The sequence below is a fragment of the Scyliorhinus canicula genome, chromosome 14 (assembly GCF_902713615.1).
Source record: "Scyliorhinus canicula chromosome 14, sScyCan1.1, whole genome shotgun sequence".
NCBI classification, from domain to species: Eukaryota; Metazoa; Chordata; class Chondrichthyes; order Carcharhiniformes; family Scyliorhinidae; genus Scyliorhinus; species Scyliorhinus canicula.
Window position 1 is genome coordinate 93130002 of NC_052159.1, and position 20543 is coordinate 93150544.

Consider the following 20543-nt stretch of genomic DNA (forward strand, 5'->3'; position numbering starts at 1 on the left):
GATGGCGGCCCCCATGAGTCGCACGTGTCATTTGGGGGTGGAGCCGGAGTACAGGCAGCAGCATTTTTGGGCCTGCAGATTCTGGAAACGAGTGCTCTGGGCTGCGGGGGAGTTAGGAGAGGAGGCCTGCTTTGCCAGGCAGACCCAGGCATAGTGTCCTTTGCGACCGCAGCAGCTGCAGGTCGCGTTACGGGCTGGGCAGTGCTGCCGTGGGTGCTGGGGCTGTCTGCAAAAATGGCGCACTGGGGCTGCGTGATGGCTGGGTGGCCGCGCCTCTGCAGCCTGCGGGTCGAGTTCTAGTCAGTCAGGTTTGAGGGCTGATTCCATAGTTGTTTCTTTGATTTCTTCTTGTTTCCTAAGACTATTAAATTGATGTGAACATCAATTCACACGACATGTGGTTGGAAGTAAACAGTGGTTTTAATAGTCTTACAACAGAGCCTGCCTGCGACGGGATGAACTGGCAGGCAGGCTCACGACTGACAAGCTTTATACTTCCGGTTGGTGGGAGGAGCCATGGGCGGAGCCAAGGGTGGAGCCCAGTACAAACTCCTCATCTCCCCCTATGGGCAGAGCCGCGCAACTGCTTGTATACCGAGCTTACATATACACAGTACATCATATATAATAAGTGTGAATTACACGGACTGTGATTCACCACAATATCATTCATTACTTATTAATCTAAATATCTGCATCATAGATTTGTGTTCTGCTTTGTGAATATCGAGTGTTCGCACTAGAGAGGAGTTTTAAAAGGATGATATCAGGAACGGAAAATTTTTAGGCTGGGACTGTTTTCATTTGAATGAAAGAGGCTGAGGAGAGATTTAATTGAGGTTTATACAATTATAAGATGGCATTGATGGCATTGACGATGGCATTGTTGCAACAGCCTCAGTCCTCAACACCGACAACTGCCAATCTCCAGACGCAATTCTGCAACTCATCCACTTCATTCTAGATCACAACGTCTTCACCTTCGACAACAAATTCTTCACCCAGATGCATGGAACAGCCATGGGTACCAAATTTGCACCTCAATATGCCAACATCTTCATGCACAAGTTTGAACAAGACTTCCTCACCGCACAGGATCTTCAACCGACGTTATACACCAGATACATCGATTACATTTTTTTCCTTTGGACCCACGGCGAAGAATCACTGAAACGACCACACGATGACATCAATAAGTTCCATCCCACCATCAGACTCACCATGGACTACTCTCCAAAATCAGTTGCATTCTTGGACACGCTCATCTCCATCAAGGACGGTCACCTCAGCACTTCACTTTACCGCAAGCCCACAGATAACCTCACGATGCTCCACTTCTCCAGCTTTCACCCTGAGCACATTAATGAAGCCATCCCCTATGGACAAGCCCTCCATATACACAGGATCTGCTCAGACGAGGAGGAGCGTAACAGACATCTACAGATGCTGAAAGATGCCCTCGTACGAACGGGATATGGCGCTCGACCCATCGATCGACAGTTCCAACGCGCCACAGCAAAAAACCGCATGGACCTCCTCAGAAGACAAACACGGGACACAACTGACAGAGTACCCTTCGTCGTCCAGTACTTTCCTGGAGGGGAGAAACTACGACATCTTCTTCGCAGCCTTCAACACATCATCGATGAAGATGAACATCTTGCCAAGGTCATCCCCACGCCCCCACTACTTGCCTTCAAACAACCGCGCAACCTCAACCCATTGTTTGCAGAAAACTACCCAGCCTTCAGAATAGCGACCATGACACCACACAACCCTGCCGTGGCAATCTCTGCAAGACGTGCCAGATCATCGACATGGATACCACCATTATACGTGAGAACACCACCCACCAGGTCCGCGGTACATACTCGTGCGACTCGGCCAATGTTTTCTACCTCATACACTGCAGGAAAGGATGTCCCGAAGCGTGGTACATTGGCGAGACCATGCAGACACTGCGACAATGAATGAACGGACATCGCACGACAATCACCAGGCAGGAATGTTCCCTTCCAGTCGGGGAACACTTCAGCAGTCAAGGGCATTCAGCCTCTGATCTCCGGGTAAGCGTTCTCCAAGGCGGCCTTCAGGACATGCGGCAACGCAGAATTGCCGAGCAGAAACTTATAGCCAAGTTCCGCACGCATGAGTACGGCCTCAACCGGGATCTTGGATTCATGTCACATTACATTCATCCCCCACCATCTGGCCTGGGCTTGCGAAATCCTACCAACTGTCCTGGCTTGAGACAATTCACACCTCTTTAGCCTGGGATTACCCCTATCTCTGGATCTGTAAAGATTTGATTACACGCAAATGCTCGCATTCTAAGCATTGTCTGGCATCTTTGAATTTGTCTATATATATGTTTCTGGAACATACCTCTTCATTCACCTGAGGAAGGAGCAGTGCTCCGAAAGCTAGTGTTTGAAACAAACCTGTTGGACTTTAACCTGGTGTTGTAAGACTTCTTACTGTGCTTAGCCCAGTCCAACGCCGGCATCTCCACATCACAATTATGAGAGGCATAGATTGAGTGGCCAGAAAGGATCTAATTCACTTGGCAAGGAAGTCAATAACCGGCAGCATAGATTTAAAGTAATTGTTAGAAAGAGTAGAGGTTGAGATTTCTTTTCACCCATAGCCCTGGAAATTATAGCATGAAAGGCTGATCACTTTTAAAACTTGCTTGGACGTGTACCTTCTATATTTTTGGTGCTGTATGCATACCTCATCTTCAAAAAAAACATTTTCATAAATGTTAATTGTAAATACCATTGTGCTTTGCAATTTGGGAAGACGAGCCGTCGTGAATGGCGCTATTTAAATGCAAATCCCTGCTTAAAATGTTTTTAAAAATTGGCAGTCCCATAACAGGAAGCCTTGTTTTTTTTGTTGTTGCTGCTTTGTCCTCTGGGCATACATCATGGTTCAGCGTGGAGCATCCCTCCCATTGTGAGTGAGCCTTTCTTTGTGATAACACTGCAGCATGTTGGTGTATGTGACAGTGTTCCGGGCATCTGTACCTTCTCGCAGCCGAGGGCAGCGTCCGGAAGTGCAGCTGACAGAGTCAAATCCCAAGGCTGGCACACGTGAAAGTGAAAGCCGGCCTGGGGGAACCGGGGGATCGAGCTCCAGTTTGGGGACCATTCCAGACACTGCGGGAAGCAGCCGGGCTCAAGCTGCCTGTCCCCTTCCCCCCGGCGGAGCCACACCCCAGTTTTCTACCCCCCACCCAGCAAATCAGCCACCGTGGCTGTGCCGCCCTTTGGACGCTGCATTCGACATCCTCATGCACCCCGGACTCCAGCTGGGAAAAGTCGGCACGCATTTGTTCAGGAAGCTGGGGGAAGCGGCGGCTCTGGGCGATGGCTATAACGCACGCTGCAGCCGAGTACGTGTTCTCGGATTTTCTGCTGAAGGAGCCGGGCGGCTGCAGACTCCGGGGAGTGAGGCTGGAACTGGCCGTGGATAAGATGGTGACCCTGGTGTCGGCCGGTCTGCCTCTCCTACTCATCTCTCTGGCCTTTGCTCAAGAAATCTCAGTGGGTAAGCGCGGGGCACTTCCTCTTTTCCCTATGCCGTGTGTAGTCAGCAACACCGCCACTCACGTGCCCACACCAGGCTGTCTACTTGTGCAGATAATATTTCAAACAAAAACTAATTCATATTGTGGGTGGAGGAGGAGGAGGGGATGTTGATTGTCTTATGTGTAAAAGACATATAATAATTATCATCCCAGATGATCATTGGCTACTTTCCCCTTTGAGGGGGAGTGTGACTGGTGGTGGTTTAACCTGCAGATCACCACACCTTGCAAGGGGCAAGGTTGTGATAGCAGAGCCATTATGAATAACCTCCGCAGGTACAGGAATTGAACTTTGCTCTGCATCACAAACCAGCCATCCAGCCAATTGAGCTAAACTAGAATGGCTTGTTTGGCCATTTCAGCTGGCAGTTAAGAGTCAACCATGTGACTGTGGCTCTGGAGTCACATGCCCATCAGACAAGGAAGGGTCTTCAGATTTCCTTCCCTAAAGGACATTAGTTAACCAGATGGGTTTTTATGACAATCAGTGACAGTTCCATGGTCATCATTACTGAGATTAGTTTTCACTAAATTGAATTTAAATTCCACAACTGCTGTGGTGGTATTTGAATCCCTGTCGGCAGAGCATTAGACTGGGCCCCTGGATTACGACAACTCAGCCATCTTCCCATATGCAAAATAAGGTCTGCCAGTCAGCTGTAGCAGGATTTCTCCAAAAAAATGAGTCTGTTAGTGGTGTAAATACATCTATATAAAAGCCTCAGCTGGAGTGTTGTGTCCAGCTCTGGGTGCCACACTTTAGGAAAGACCTGAACGTGTTAGAGCGCAGCAAAGATTCATGAGAACTTTTCAAAGAATGAGGAATTTCAATTACGTAGATAAATTGAAGAAGTTGGCACTGTTTTCCTTGGAGAAGCGAAGGTTGAGAGGAGATTTGATAGAGGTAATCAAAACAATGAGGGGGTCTGGACAGGGAGAAACTGTTCCCATTGGTGGAAGGATTGAGAATGAGAGTGCGCAGATTCAAGGTAATTGGCAGAAAAAGCAATGGAGACATAAGGAAAAATATTTTCATGCACCGCTTGGTGAGGATCCGGAATGCACTGTCTGAGAGTGTGGTTGGAGGCAGGTTCAACTTATGCCTTCAAGAGGGAATTGGAATATTATCTGAAAAGGAAACATTTGTAGGGCTAGGGGGAAGAAGGCAGAAGAATAGCACCAGGTGAATTGCTCATTTGGACAGCCAGCGCAGACACAATGGGGTTGAATGGCCTCTTTCTGTGCTGGAACAATTTTGCGATTTCCATAATTAATCATGTAGAAAATGTTTGTTTACCTGGAAGAAGTACTTTCAGGTAAAATACCTAACCTCATCAGGGAATTCCATTTCTTCTCCAGTGCCCCAATTTGTCAGGAGAATGTGTTGGAATTTGGGCGTGCAGTTTTTCTCCCATCATGCTTTTTGAGAGCTGCTTGCATACGTTTCTGACATGCACTCCCAGCACATGAAAATTTGTACCCCGAGTATCTCAGGTTAAAATATATACCAAAAACTGAACTTAACATCAGGGACTACACAAAAACGTATTTCTTAGCCACTCTTAACTAATGATTTTAAAATGTAAACAATAAGATTGATTGGTGCTGATCACAGCACAGCACTTGGAGTGTAAATGTAAAGACTCCACAGTCCCAGATGACCATAGGCAGCTTTCCCCTTTGAGGGGGGGAGCTGACTAGAGGTGATTTAACCTGAGGATCACCACACCTCGCGTGAGAGGTAACGTTGAGAAGGTGGGGCATTCATGAATACCCTCAGCTGGTATGAGAATTGATCCCGCGCTGCTAGCTTCGCTCTGCATCACGAAACAGGTGTCCGGCCAACTAAGCTAAACCGGCCTCCTTCTTGGAGTGTATTGCAGAGCAGGGTTTTTCAAATTGCATGTGTCGGGAGGGTTGTGGAGCGATCAGTCACAGCATTTCCGCGGTTGTCCCGATCATAGGAGAAGTGCTCAACGGCTGCTACTGGCATTTAAATTGAGAATGGTGGTCGCTAGAAACTTTTAAAATGAGAAAGGCTGTGATCAGTCTTCCTTTCAGAAGTGGCAGCAATAAGCAGGTCATGCGTCCTGCGCGTACACCTGACGTCAAGCACCCTGCACGTGCAGTCAAATCATGGAGGAGAGCAAGTTAAGACGGCTGTGAAGATGGATCATTTTGTTACAAGGAAGAGAGTCCAGAGACACAAACAGGCAGTGTATATTGGCCAGGATCTCTCATCTGAATCTGCTGGAGAGAGCTGCTTCGGAGAATCTATGGCAGGACAGAGCGGTAGAAGAAACATAACTCAAGAACAGAGCAGTATAAAGATGATTTCTTGAGATATGGTTTTGTCAATTGTGCCAATGTAAATAAAGATGCAACGTCCATGTGTGTTATATGCAGGGAAATGGCGAATGAGAGAAATTTTAAATTTTGAAAGAGAAGTGGTCGGTGAAAAATTCCTTTTGTGACTGAGACCCCAGAGTCCATAAGACATAGGAGCAGAATTTGGCCACTCGGCCCATCGAGTCTGCTCCGCCATTCAATCATGGCTGATATTTTTTTGATCCCCATTCTCCTGCCTTCTCACCATAACCCCTGATCTCCTTATTAATCAAGAACCTATCTATCTCCTGGAGCAACAGGTGATTAAGAAGGCAAATAGAGTTTTGTCCTTCATTGCTAGAGGGATGGAGTTTAAGACTAGGGAGATTATGCTGCAATTGTATAAGGTGTTTGCGAGGCCACACCTGGGGTATTGTGTTCAGTTTTGGTCTCCTTACCTGAGAAAGGACGTACAGGCGCTGGAGGGTGTGCAGAGGAGATTCACTAGGTTAATCCCAGAGCTGAAGGGGCTGGATTACGAGGAGAGGTTACGTAGACTGGGACTGTACTCGTTGGAATTTAGAAGGATGCAGGGAGGGGATCTTATAGAAACATAAAATTATGAAGGAATAGGTTGGATAGATGCGGGCAGGCTGTTTCCACTGGCGGGTGAAAGCAGAACTAGGAGGCATAGCCTCAAAATAAGGGGAAGTAGATTTAGGACTGAGTTTAGGAGGAACTTCTTCACCCAAAGGGTTGTGAATCTATAGAATTCCTTGCCCAGTGAAGCAGTTGAGGATCCTTCATAAATTGTTTTTATTATAAAGATAGATATAGTTTTTTGAAGAATAAAGGGATTAATGGTTATGGTGTTCGGGCTGGAAAGTGAGCTGAGTCCACAAAAGATTAGCCATGATCTCATTGAATGACGGAGCAGGCCCGAGGGGCCAGATGGCCTAATCCTGCTCCTAGTTCTTATGTTACCTCCTCAAAGAACTCTAAAAGATTTGTCAGACACGACCTCCCTTTGACAAAACCGTGCTGACTCAGTCCTATTTTATCTTGCACTTCCAAGTACTCCGTGATCTCATCTTTGATAATAGACTCTAAAATTTTACTAATGACCAGTCAGGCTAACCGACCTATAATTTCCCGTTTTCTGCCTCCCTCTCCTCTTAAACAGCGGTGTTACATTAGCCACTTTCCAGTCCCCTGGGACCCTTCCTGCCTCCTGTGATTCCTGAAAGATCACCACCAATGCCTCCACAATCTCCTGAGCTATCTCCTTTAGAACCTTGGTGTGTAGTCCATCCGGTCCAGGTGACTTATCCACCTTCAGACCTTTCAGTTTCCCCAGAACCTTCTCCTTAGTGAGGGCCATTGCACTCACCTCTGCCCCCTGATTCTCCTGGAGCTCTGGCATCCCACTGTGTCTTCCATCGTGAAGACTGAGGCGAAGTAACTATTCAGTTCGTCTGCCTCTTTGATTGAATGGTGGAGCAGACTCAATGGGCCGAGTGACCGAATTCTGCTCCTATGTCTTATGGGCTCTGGGGTCTCAGTCTCAAAAGGAATCTTTCACCGACCACTTCTCTTTCAAAATTAAAAATTTCTCTCATTGCCATTTCCCTACATACAACACACATTATCACTTCTCCAGCCACGTTTTCCAGTGGTCCAATGCCTATTTTTTTCCTCTTTTACCTTTTATATATTGAAAAATATTAAATTACAGCTGACTCCAAATGAAAAGACAAAGCTGTTGTACCTGACCTGTGACAGCACATTGAAAACATGCCAAAAGGATTCAACTGCCGAGGGGTAGTGAATTTAGATATATGCAGGTGCGGGGCTTGGTAAGAAAGGAGTGGAGGCCGTTTACCAGGTTGCTTGGATATACCCTATTGGAGCAACTGCTGCTCAGGGACAAGTCAGGAGAGGGTAGGGTTGGGCACGTAATATGGGTGGTTGGAGGGGAAAGGGACGTGCTGTGGATTAAGAGCAGGTGGGAAGGAGGAGATGTGGGGGGAATAGACTGGGTCTGTGGTGTGAGGCGATGTGCAGGGTGAATTCAACCCCCTCTTGCACGAGGATGAGCTTGTTCCAATTCAAAGTAGTGCATAGAATGCATATAATTCGGGTGAGGGTGAGTGGGTTCATTCAAGGTGTGCTGATGAGTGCGAGACGTGCGGGCAGGGGCCGACGAATCATGTGTAGATGTTCTGCGATTGCGAGAAGCTGGAGAGATACAGGGAAGCGGTGTTTGGGACGATATCTAAGATAGTGGGGATGGACGTTAGACCGGACCCAATGGTGGCAATCTTTGGAGTATCGGAAATCCCGGAGCTGCTGGAGGAGAAGGGGGCTGATGTTGTGGCCTTCGCCTCTCTAATTGCTTGGCAAAGAATCTTGCTGAATTGCAGGTTGGAGACTCTGCCGGGGGTGGTGGCCTGACCTGTATGACTTTCTCTGGTTAGAAAAGATCAAATTCAAGTTGAGGTGGTCGGAGGAGGTCTTCGAGACATGGTACGATTGTTCATGACATGTTTGAGGAACTGTTCGTTGCAGAGGATGGGGAGGAAGGGAGGTGGTAAAAATGGGGGAAAGAATGTACAAACTGTGGATTGTGAAGTTGTGGAGTCGGTTGTATGTATTACTGTTTTTACACACGTTTGTAATAAAACATATAAAAAATGCAGGAGGCTGTCAGCATTCTGCAATAGCATCTCCCAGGAGTATTCGATGTGGAGTAAATCAAGCATTTTATTGCTATTTCCTTTACGGCAACCTACATGCATGAGATTGGATTTTCCCTTCTCATAAGGATGAAGACGGCATAAAGAACCGGCTTAAGTCTGCACCTGATATGCACGTTACGTTCTTGTACTGTGGACCTGATTGGAGTGAGATTGTGAGGACTAAGCAGGCTCCCCTTTTGCATTAAGCAAACGTGCATGTGGCATGATGATGGGCTGGTTCGCAAAAGTGGGTCCCAGGAAAAAAACTTTGATAAACACTGTTGTAGGATGCGATTCTCCGGAAATGTCGAGCGGAAACTGCTGGGAGCTTCCCGGCGCTCAGCCTGGCGAGGCTGGCAACGCTATTCAGTGTTAATTGAATCCAATTAATGAGGCCCTGCAACTGAAGGCTCACCAGCCGGTTCACCAGGACTGCGCTCGCAAGCTGATGAGGTCAAGCAGCACTTGAACAGCACTTGCACAGCCAGCCCCACTCAGCTCTCAGCCATGGTGCCGAAGCGTCCGGCCTCACGATTTGGGGATGCAAACCTGGGGAGGCTCCTCGATGTGGTGGAGGCCAAGAGAGATGTCCTGTTGCCCCGAGGGTCCCGGAGGGTGAGCCACAGGGCGGCCAGTGCCGCCTTGGACGAAGTGGCAGCGGCCATGAGCTCGGGGAGTGTGACCAGGACTGACCTCCAGTGTCGCAAGAAGGTGGAACGGGCCCTGGAGGAGACTGGGGTGGCTGAGGACAGAGCGATCACCAATGCAGAGGTTGGTGCATGCCGCAGAATCGAGATCCATATGGCCCCACCTTGAGGACCTGTCACACATGAGTTGTTTTTGCCATAATGATTGACCCATCCTTCTCACTGACCACATGTCTATCCTCTCGCAGGCCCTCCTGCCGACATGGCCGGCTGCATTCGGGCTAGGCCCCTCCCCTTCCACCCATGAGACCACCTCCGAGCAGAGCTCCGAGGATGCCACAGTCTTTTTAGGGTACCCAATTCATTTTTCCCAATTAAGGGGCAATTTAGCGTGTTCAATCCACCTAACCTGCACATCTTTGGGTTGTGGGGCAGAACCCACACAGACACTGGGAGAATGTGCAAACGCCACATGGACAATGACCCAGAGCCGGGATCGAACGCGGGACCTCGGCGGTGTGAGACAGCAGTGCTAACCACTGCGCCACCGTGCTGCCCGAGGATGTCACAGTCGATGCATCATAGCTGTCATTCCCAAACCCCACCAGCGCAGATACACACACCTTGGTATGAGATGTTAGTAGTTACGCGTCTGGGGCATAATCTGGTGAGAACCACACAGTTGCTGATGTACGTCAGCTGGAGGCAGGAACCCCCAGGCGAGACAGCAGTCAGAGGTCTGCTGGATCCCAGGACCCAGCTGAGCCCCAGCCTGATGCTGAGCCTGTGGAAGAAATTTTCCCTCAGCTGATGGAGACATTAGGGAATGGCCAGGACATTCGGAGGGAGATGTCAGCGACACCCCCAGCAGGTCGATAGCTGATTGGAGGAGTCCCAGTGCCTATAGGCGCAGGAGATGGCAGCGGCAATGTGTTGTACCGAGGCTAACACTGCTCGAGTGGCGACCGCAGTGGACTCTCAGGTGCATGATGTTTGCACCATTAGTGAAGGTGTCCAAGGCGTCGCTCGGTCGGTGACAGCTATGGCTGAAGGCCTCGGCAGAATGTCCGACTTGCTGGGGTATGTGACCCAGTACCAGGCTGACCATGATGAGGTTCTGCGGGACATATCCATCTCTTGGATGGAAATGGCCGAGGTGCTGCGGAGGTTGTCCCAGTCATAAGTAGGCAATGCTGAGGCACTGCAGAGCATGGCCCAATCACTGAAGCATCGACGAGGGGGTCGACCCAATGGCGCACACCATGGGTCACCCCCAGGGCTGGTAGAGCCAGATGATACTGGAGCAGCTGGGGCTCGAACCAGTTGCCCCTCCATCCTGAGGTGAACCCCGGGGCCCCATGGGCACCGATCGGAAAGAAAGGGTACTGGGTGCCAACTTGGACCCATCCATGGAGTGGGGGTGGTGGCCAGTGGCTCCCCGAGTTCCACCCCTCTGATGAGGCTGCATCTCAAAGTCAGCACACGGGACAGGGCGGCACAGCTTCGCACGTGCCGTCGACAAGTGAGTCGGGGCCCTCCGACCCCAGAGCACGCCTGCCAGGGGCATCGAAGGCCACGAGACATGGTAAGCTGCTGGCTGCCTCCACCTCAGATGTGCATCCTGGGATACACCTAGATGTTAGCGGTTAAGCAAGGATTGTTAGGCACTGTTTTTGAAAACTTTTGAAAACTCACTATTCTTAGAATTCCCCCTACACCAAAAAGGGCCAATATGCTAAATGGTGAACAGAAATTCTCACTCCCTGACTCCGATGCAGGCTTAGGTGGGTGCTATTCAGGTCAAACTATATTTTCCCCAGTATAACTCGTACCTTCACCGAAGATTTTATCTACTTACCACTTAGTAGCATCGATGTCCTGGGTCCTGCATTGCTAAGTAAGTAACGTAGACTTTCAGGAATAAACCACTTTTTCAGGTTAAGTTAAGTTATTTTATTATTATATTTTTTTCTTTTAAAAACTGCAAACACTTTCTTTACAGAAAGGTAAAAAGATCTTGCTTCTGGATCCTGCTGGTTGGTTGTAGGGACCTTCAGGCCCACCTTGACACTCAATCTTCTTTAAATTCTGGTCTTCTTGGGATGTATTCGCTGGTTAGCTCTGTTGCTGTGTCTTGTCGATCCATGTACTGAGCTATAAGAGCTAACCCTGCTAGCTATCTCTAAGCTGACTCTGACTCCTGTTTAAATTCTAGTCTTCCTTAGATGTATAACTGTTTAAACTCGGCTGCTTGTCTTGTCTTTCCCATGACCGAGCTCTCTCTCTCTCTCTCTGAGTTCTCCTCCCCTTCTCTCCTGTTGCTGTTTCTGTTGTTGTTGCTGCTCCCTGGGTTTATATTCTCTTTCTAACAATTATGAAGTTTTTAGAGCCTTATTGTAAATTAACTTATTTCCCTTTGATTGTTAAAAAATATCTTTGATGTAAACATTTGAATACAACTAATTATTCATTTTGGGCATAACGTCACCTCTCAGATCTGATTACAAAATGCTTTGTGATGTTCAAAGTTCCTTTGGTTTCAATAGGTGTTACTTTTAATTTCTGTCTTTCGAATAATTTAATTTTATAATTGTCCCCAGCTCATAACTTTGCCTTTGATTTTGACTTTAAATTATGTCTTTCGTAGACCGGTCGTCTCCAATTTTCTTTTAATTGACTTGTTGTTCGTAGAATTTTACACTTAGAATTAACACCAAATTCGACTGAGCATCACCCATCCTTTCCAGCTGTTTACTAAGAGTTTATTTCAATTAAGGTGTGAGCCATTGTTTTAGCTTACCACATGAAACCTGTGTGTTTGATAAGCCTGCTTGTGAGAAAGAATCTGCATTTTATAATCCTGCTCTTTGCAGCTGCTGTTAACCTTTTGTGGGATCTTTCCCTGTATCCTCTCAGACCAGATATTGCCAGACTTCCATGTTTCAAATGACACATTTTTCTGTATTTTCAAGAACAGCACGTTGAAGATCACTGAGGGCACCAGGGGAAGGGGGGCAGGGCATGGTGAGGGTGGTGGGGAGAATGGAGTGGCACCATCGGGTAAGTGGGGAATTTTTGGATACCTGTAACATATTAAAAACACTTGACCACAAGCAGTATGACACCTCTGACACTTTCTTCCGCAAAGTCAACCAACCCCCGAACCCTTGACCCATTTCTCAAGGTATCACCCCCTCCCTGGGCACGCCATGTGCAGGTGATGGGTGCGAGCAAGCACTCAGCAGACATCAGACAAAGGCATAGATTGAGGAGCACTGGCGCTCAGCTGTCTGAGCGTTATCATCACCCCCTGCCTTCGACAGTGACCCACTGACAGCGCGGACACAGTCCCAGTTCCCTGGAGTAATGTCACCAGACCAAGGAGATAGGGGTGGGTAAGGTATTGATGTTTGACCAGGACACAAGTGGATGAGTATGAGGGCCTTCCTGACCCTCCGGGCTTTCCGGACCCTCGCTGCTGTCCCCTGTCCTGCATCGTTCTCCTGCCCCTGCTGGTCCGATGCCTCCTCATCATCTTCATCCTCTTCGGAGGACGAGGAAGTGGGCACATGTTCCTCTTCCCCATCCTCCAGCACGTTGCCCTGCTGATTTGCTATGCTGTGGAAGACATAGCAGACCATCAGAAAGTAGGCGATCCACCAGGCGGTGTACTGCAGGGCACCAGCGGAGCAGTTGAAACATCGGAACCACATTTTGAGCAGACCGATGTACCGCTCAAAATCAGCCCGGGTGGCCACATAGGCCTCGTTGCATCGGGTAGCCGCACCGGCCTCTCTACTGGCACCGTTAGCCAGGTCAACGGGTAACCCTTATCCCCCAAGAGCCAGCTGCGCATCCTGGGATGGTCCTCAAAATGGCCTGGGATATCTGACTGTCCCAGGATATAGATGATGTGCACACTCCCTGGGAAACGTGCACACATGTGCATGACCTTCATGTGCTGGTCGCATACATGAGCTGAATGTTCAGGTTCAGGGAGTGGAACCCCTTCCTGTTAATGTACAGCACTCCCATATGGCTGGTGAGCGCAAGGTGACCTGTGTGCAGACTATATCAGCCCCTGGACATGGGGCATCCCTGCGATGGTGGAGAATCTTGCTGCCCAGGCATCCTGTTGGTTTTGCTCCATGTCAAAGTTGATATAGTTTTCAGCCCTGGCAAACAGGACGACCGTGACCTGCCGGATGCACCTGTGGGCTGTGGCCTGCAAGATACCACACAGGTCCCTGCTCGAGCCCAGGAATGATCCCAAGGCGTAAAACTTCAAGGCTGTGCTGGCCTTTACGGCCACCGGGAGCGGGTGTCCTCCACGTAGTGCCAAGTCCACAAGGGCATGACAGGTGCTGCATCATCCCTTATTGAGGCGGAGTCTATTGCGGCATGCGCTGTCCGTCATTTGTTCAAACAACTAGTGATGCCTGTACACCCTGGACCTTGGCGGCCACCCCTCCCCCTCTGGATCCCTCCCTGACCTGGTGGGCGGATGGGTCCTCAGGGCATGGGCCGCCACCTCGTACATCTGCAGACACTGCTGCTGCTGCCGTCTCCAGCGCATGGCCGCCCAACCTACCAGAAGCACCACGAGAGCCTGTTGTGTGTAGTCCAAAATACTGGCCATACCGTTCAATATCTGTAAGGAATTGGGAGTGGGTGTTAGACTGACAAACATTGGTGGCTTCCACCCTGGGAGCCTCCATTCCCACATTGATCCCCCCCCCCACACCCGGAATGTTCTGCCCATGCACTCCCGACTGCAGCGGGCTCCCTTCACTGGACCCCAGAGTCTGTACCCCAGACACCTGCACATAACATAACCTGGAACGGCTACTGATCTCCTCCCTGTTGTATTATTCCTTGGGTCTGAATAAAGCTCTTAGTTTTACAGTTGAAGAGATGCTTTATTTCTATGAGTTTGTTCTCTCTCCAGCTCTTATACTATGTTACATCTGAGCTTCCTGTCTGTGTCCTGCTCACCAGCTGCCGTTCTTGTGAAGAGAGAGAGGCTGACGTCCTGTTTGTCTATGTATTTATACATCTCTGGTGCTCCCTCTAGTGGTTACTTGGTTGTAGTGTATTTACCTTAACCCCCTGTGTAAATACAGTGGCGCATATCACTACATCCCCCTTTTATTCTTGTTATATATTTTCTGTACTTTGTTAAAGAAAATTGTACAACACAGGTAGATAAATGATGATATGTACAAGTTGTGATGATATTGATGATTATACAAAACCAATTAATATTTATGAATCCAATGTTAATTTTAAAAAATGATGAGTCCAAACATTATGAATTTGTTTGGTTAAGTTCCTTTCTTCTTCTGTTGTTGAAGTGGTGATGTTCATGTTGTCATTTCTTTGTGAATGTCGTCAGTGTTCTTGTCTTTACCTAACCAAGAAGTCATCATGAGGTGTTCGAATGGTCAAATAATTTTGTAGTCTGATTTAGACTTTTTTTTAAATGCTTGTGGTAGCGATTCTGTGTGTCATCTTTGTTGTCTGATCTGGACGTTATCCTGTGCTTGGGTATTGACTCTGGATGTCATCTTTGTTGTCTGACCTGGCCTTTTTTCTGTGTTTGTGGTATTGTGGGTTAGCCCTGTTGCCTCATGGCGCTGAGGTCCCAGGTTCGATCCCGGCTCTGGGTCACTGTCCATGTGGAGTTTGCACATTCTCCCTGTGTTTGCCCCCACAACCCAAAGATGTGCAGGGTAGGTGGATTGAACACGCTAAATTGCCCCTTAATTGGAAAAAAAAGAATTGGGTACAATAAATTTAAAAAAAAAGATTCTGTATGTCATCTTTGTTGTCTGACCTGGACTTTTTCCTGTGCTTGCGGTATTGATTCTGTATGTCATCTTCCTTGAAAGCTGCTTTGCTTGTTTGTAGTGGAGCAAATGTGAATTTCTGAGATTCGTTGTCATGCCATGGTATGTTTGTACTCTTGCAATGGTTTTGAGCTGTGCTGTTACATTGTCCTTCACGTGTAGAGTTGTACCATGTCGTACAAGTTATTGTTCCATTGTTGTTGTTTTTGTCGTTTTTGTCTTTGTTTTTGTACTTGTTGATTTTGTCGTGCTTGTTGTTTCTGTTTTTGTTGTTTTCATTGTTCTTGTTGTTGTCGTGTTTGTTTTTGCTGTTGTTGTCTTTGTTATGTTTCTCGTTGTGTTTGTTGTTCTTGTAGACTTTGTTGTGCTTGTAGTTTTTGTTGTTGTTCTTGTTGCGCCCAACAGACTTCTGTGTGGATAATTCAAGTCATTCTCAAAGTTATTTGTGTCAGTGCCCTTTGTGGTATCTGATGTTTCATTGAGCATTTCTTCTTGAGGATTGTGAGAATGATCTGATGTTGCATCGATCCTGGTGACATCACTCCTTTGTAGTTGATGTGATTCCTCTTTGATTCCTTGGTGCTCCTCTTCTGGAATCATTTCAGGTTCACGTGGATCATCATTGATTTCTTGATGCTCCTCTTCTGGAGTCAAAATCTTCAAGATTTCATTTTCTTGTGGATAGGTTAGAGCAGATGAGGTTTTAATTGACGTGGTCTCACTGGACTCGAGAGTAGTTTTACTTTGATTGTTGAGCGCTTCTGTACATATGAGCTGAGATCTGTCAGTCTCGCTGTGATCTTGCACATCTTGTATGGGAATTGTGATTTCTTTGTCACTAGTCTCATATGCAGTGCGTTGACATTCAGTGTCTTGTTGGTTAAATAAGCTGGGTAGACTTTCATAGTTTTATTCTGGTGGCTCAAATAAGCTGGGTAGACTTTCATAGTTTTATTCTGGTGGCTCAAATAAGCTGGGTAGACTTTCATAGTCTTCTAGCGGCTCAAATCAGCTGGGTAGACTTTCATAGTCTTTTTGTTGTTCACGTGAGCTTGGTAGAATTTCATAGCCTGCTGCTGGTTGCTCAGATAAGGTGGATAGACCTTCATGGTCTTGTTCATGCATGGCGTTCGCTATGGAGTCTTGAGTTGCTCCCATTGTGGAGTCTGTCAAAGAGCTCGCTGTGGAGGCTTGTATCGCTCTCTCTGTGGAGTCTGACATCGTTCCCTGTGTGGAGTTGATCTGTGCGCTCTCAACGGAGTTGTGCAGTGGTCTCGCTGTGGAGTCTTTCATCGCTCTCTGTGTGGAGTCATTCAGTGGTCTCGCTGTGGAGTCGATCTGTGCTCAACGGAGTCGTTCAATACTCGCTGTGTGGCATCGTTTCTTCTTGGGTATTTGACAGTTTGTTGTCATCCAACGTATCGACGATCTGCCATTGCATCATGCTATTGGCTCAACTACCATGATTAGAGTTGTGTTGAGCTTTTCAACCGTGGCGTTGATGCTTGTATGATCATCATATCCGAATAACTCAGCCATGTCTGAGTATTCTTCTTCTTTTGTTTTGGATTTGTTATTGTGCTCTTCATGTTCAATGAACAAATCATCTTCTTTGGTTCGGATTTGTCATTGTGCCCTTCACTTTGGGTGGTGAAAACCGCTTGTTCCAGGGTGCTGCGGAGGTTATTTTCAATGTCTGGTAGAAGTTCAGGCATTGTTCTGTCTTTCGAGGTGAACAAATTGTGTTTTGTGGCTTTAAAACTCTTTTTTTCAATTTTCGGACATTTCCCCTTTAAGTGGACGTGGCCCGGGGCCTCTGATGTCATGATGCCCGTGACGTAAAGCGTAGGAATGGATTGCACGTGCTCAAATCGCTTTTCCTTTATTGTGCGCTATTTTGTAAACTGCGCATGTGCGGCTTGCACATGCACAGAACGATCTGAATCGAAAACGTCTTTTTTCTACTGCGCATGCACGGCTGACATTTCCTGCGCATGCACGGCTGCCATTTCCTGCGCATGCACAGACCCAGATTTGCGTATTTTGTTTCCCAGGGAGTTTAAAATGTGCTCAGACGCTATTTTAACTTCTTCACACCCGTGGAAAAGAACTTTATCGCTGTTTTATTCTTGTTAAAAACGTAGTTTTTTTTTTCTTGTGATCTGCACTTGTCAATCGCGATTTCTAACATGAATCCTTTCTGTTCTGATGATTGTTTGAGTTTCGCATCACTCATACCCTGTGCAATTTGGTCTCTTGAGCATTGAATGTCTAAAAGCAGCATTGTTACTGGTGTTACAGTAATCTTCAAATTTTTTAATTATTACTTCTAATTGGTGTTGTCTTCACCTTTCAAGTAATTAAAGCAGTTATAGATTTCTCTCGCTTCATGTCCTGCTCGGAGAAGTGCTATTTTCATTTAATCTTGGGCCGCTCTCAACTCATTAGCTACGATATGCAGTTCGAACGTTTGTTTAACGATTTTCCATCTATGACTTAAATTACCGGTTGTTTTCAGCTGCGGTGGAGTTCCAATGAGTTGCATCGACTCAGCGAAGTCTCCCCACGTCCGACTTCTGTTTTCGATCGTGCTTTGTCTGCATCTTGTGTAACTTTTCTAGTAAGCGTTCTGAAGTCACCTGGTCCTGGTACCATGTATTATTCCTTGTGTCTGAATAAAGCTCGTAGTCTTACAGTTGAAGAAGATGCTTTATTTTTGTGAGTTTGTTCTCTCTCCAGCGTTTATCCTATGTTACATCTGAGCTGCCTGTCTGTGTCCAGCTCACCAGCTGCCGTTCCTGCGAAGAGAAGCTGACTTCCTGTTGGTCTATGTATTTATACATCTTTGGTGCTCCCTCTAGTGGTTACTTAGTTGTAGTGTATTTACCTTAACCCCTTGTGTATATACAGTGGTGCATATCATTACACCTGTTGCACTCACCCACCCTCCGGCGTGGACATGTCCCTGGAGTTGTGTCCCTTCCCCTGGGTGTTTGGATGTTGGCTGCTGCATGTGTGGTGTTGCCTCCCGCAGTGTTCAGGCACAGTGTCCAGGCATCACGGTCCGATTGGGAAGCTAGGCAATGACTCCCTTATTCTAAATCGCACGCCCACAAACCGGAATCTACTTGGTTGTGTGAAGTGCTCACTTAACCACGATTGCCCATTCCCTAGTATCAATATCCTCGACCACACGGCCTCAGCAGTCGGTGGGAGTTATGGACGGTTGGTTGGGCAGGGACAAGACTTGCCTCTGGAATGGGTACACAAAATCTAGGGGTTGGCATGGTGCTGTGCACGGTTGCTGCTCCCCCAGTGCCTCCTCTCTCCCCCCCCCCCCCCCCCCGGCGGCCCACCCCTACGGAGGGTACTCACACTGATTAGGTGCTGAAAATGAACTTTATGTGTGGAAAGATTATCTGCTGACCACCAAATCTTGAAGGGTTGAGTGTGGTGATACCCTCACGATGTAGGCTGACTGGAAGTTTCAAACGTTAGCTGCAGTAAACTCGTGACAATTGCCACAATGAATGGAACATTTTCTGGGCTGTGCTGAACTCTGCACACAATTTTAATGTGCTCCAAGCTGGGTGTGCATGTTTTAAAAAAAAATTTAGATTACCCAATTATTTTTTCCAATTAAGGGGCAATTTAGCATGGCCAATCCACCTACTCTGCACATTTTTTTGGGTTGTGGGGGCAGAACCCACGCAGACACGGGGAGAATGTGCAAACTCCACACGGACAGTGACCCTGAGCCGGGATCGAACCTGGGACCTCAGTGCCGTGAGGCAGCTGTGCTAACCACTAGGCCACCGTGCTGCCCAGCTGGGTGTGCATGTTCATAAAATAGTCCTGAATATGCCCCTTTAGTGTTAATTTCATAATGCTTTATACTTCCAACCTTCTTCCCACACTTTATAATCTTTCATACGTATCATGTGGAACTAAATGCTTTTGATAATCCTGCAGCTGCAGTCAATTTGCATGTCAAAGGAATTTATTACACCCAAACCAATTGTTTCAATTTACCTATGATTGCTTCAGAGTAAATAATTTGTACACCAGCCTTTTCAGCACAAACAATTTCATGTAAATTTGCAATCCCTTCTCTCGCTGTAATTTACACTCCACCGCGGTTGAAGAATTGCTGCTAATGGAAATTGTTCTGCAAAATTATGGGATTAATTCACCTCATTTCTGGAGTGAAGCAGATTTGGAGCGCAAGCAACAACCTTATTAAAAATAATCTCCATTTTGCAAATATTGCATCGTAGCACTGCTTGTGAAACCAACACTCTTTAATAATACAGGCTATGAGGCAGCTTCATTTCTTTGTGTACACATGTGATCAATAAAATCTTTAAGGAATTTGAATATCAGTATATAAGGACTGCTCCGCTATTAGAACTGTGTTTGTACCAGCTGGCACTGTTTTGATTTCATATTGTGGTTTGCAGTACGTTTAAAGTTACAACCCAATGCTGTTTTAATATTCCGTGCTGAAGTTCATTTTGTCTCTTATAATTTATAAATAATAGATTGTCAGGAAGAGTGACATAAACTGTCTTGATGCATGCTGATCTGCTACTCCAATATGACGTGAAGAGAAAAGATTGAAGCTATAGACGAGCAATTTTTCAATTAGTATTTAAATTTGGCCGGTTACAGAATGGCGTGAAGGGTCACCAGGGATAAGTGTGTCCTCCCAATTGATTGTGGAGTTGTTATCATAAAGGGTAATGAAATCTGGGCACTATTTACAGATTTTGCTGACTGGTGGTTACATCACCACACCTCGGGTGAGGGGCAAGGTTGAGAAGGTGGGCCTTCATGAATAACCAAAAATAATGTCTATTGCAAATACCTACTCCTTGTTTACTCTATCAAAACACTACATGGGCAAACTTTTACAGGCCCTTGCCTTCAGGTTTGCAAGTTTACCCTTTTTTAAAAAATGTTTTTATTCTCCATTTTCATATTTTTCTTCAAAATTTACACCCCACCAACAGACAGTAAATGGTGACAAATACAAAATCAATCCCATTAACAATAACAACGTTCCCATCCTCCCACCACCCCAAACAACGGCCCATATATGCATCCAATAAAACAAACCTTCCCACGGTGGAAACAAAAAACAAAGGAGAAAAAGAAAAAGGAGTCTGGGACCACCTATGGTCACCATTAACCGATAGAATCCACCCCCCCCCCCCCCCCCCCCCCCGCCACACACACACACTCAACGCCATCCAACCTCTGAAAGAGTATCGTACATGATACCCAAGAGTTGTAAACACACCCCCCCCCCCCACTCCAACTCCTCCCCTCCACTACCTCTTGTAAAACTCCTCCCCCCCAACCTCGGTTCCTTCCTCCCCAACTTTCC

General features: G+C 47.0%; 1 protein-coding gene across 1 annotated transcript in view; it reads left to right on the forward strand.

Annotated features, from left to right (window-relative positions):
* The first annotated feature begins 2726 nt into the window (after nt 1–2726).
* LOC119977494 (pannexin-1-like) overlaps nt 2727–20543 on the forward strand; it is a 70278-nt gene continuing 52461 nt past the window's right edge. The window contains 1 exon segment of the mRNA XM_038818526.1: nt 2727–3552. Coding sequence (XP_038674454.1) covers nt 3372–3552 — 181 coding nt within the window. The 5' untranslated portion in view covers nt 2727–3371.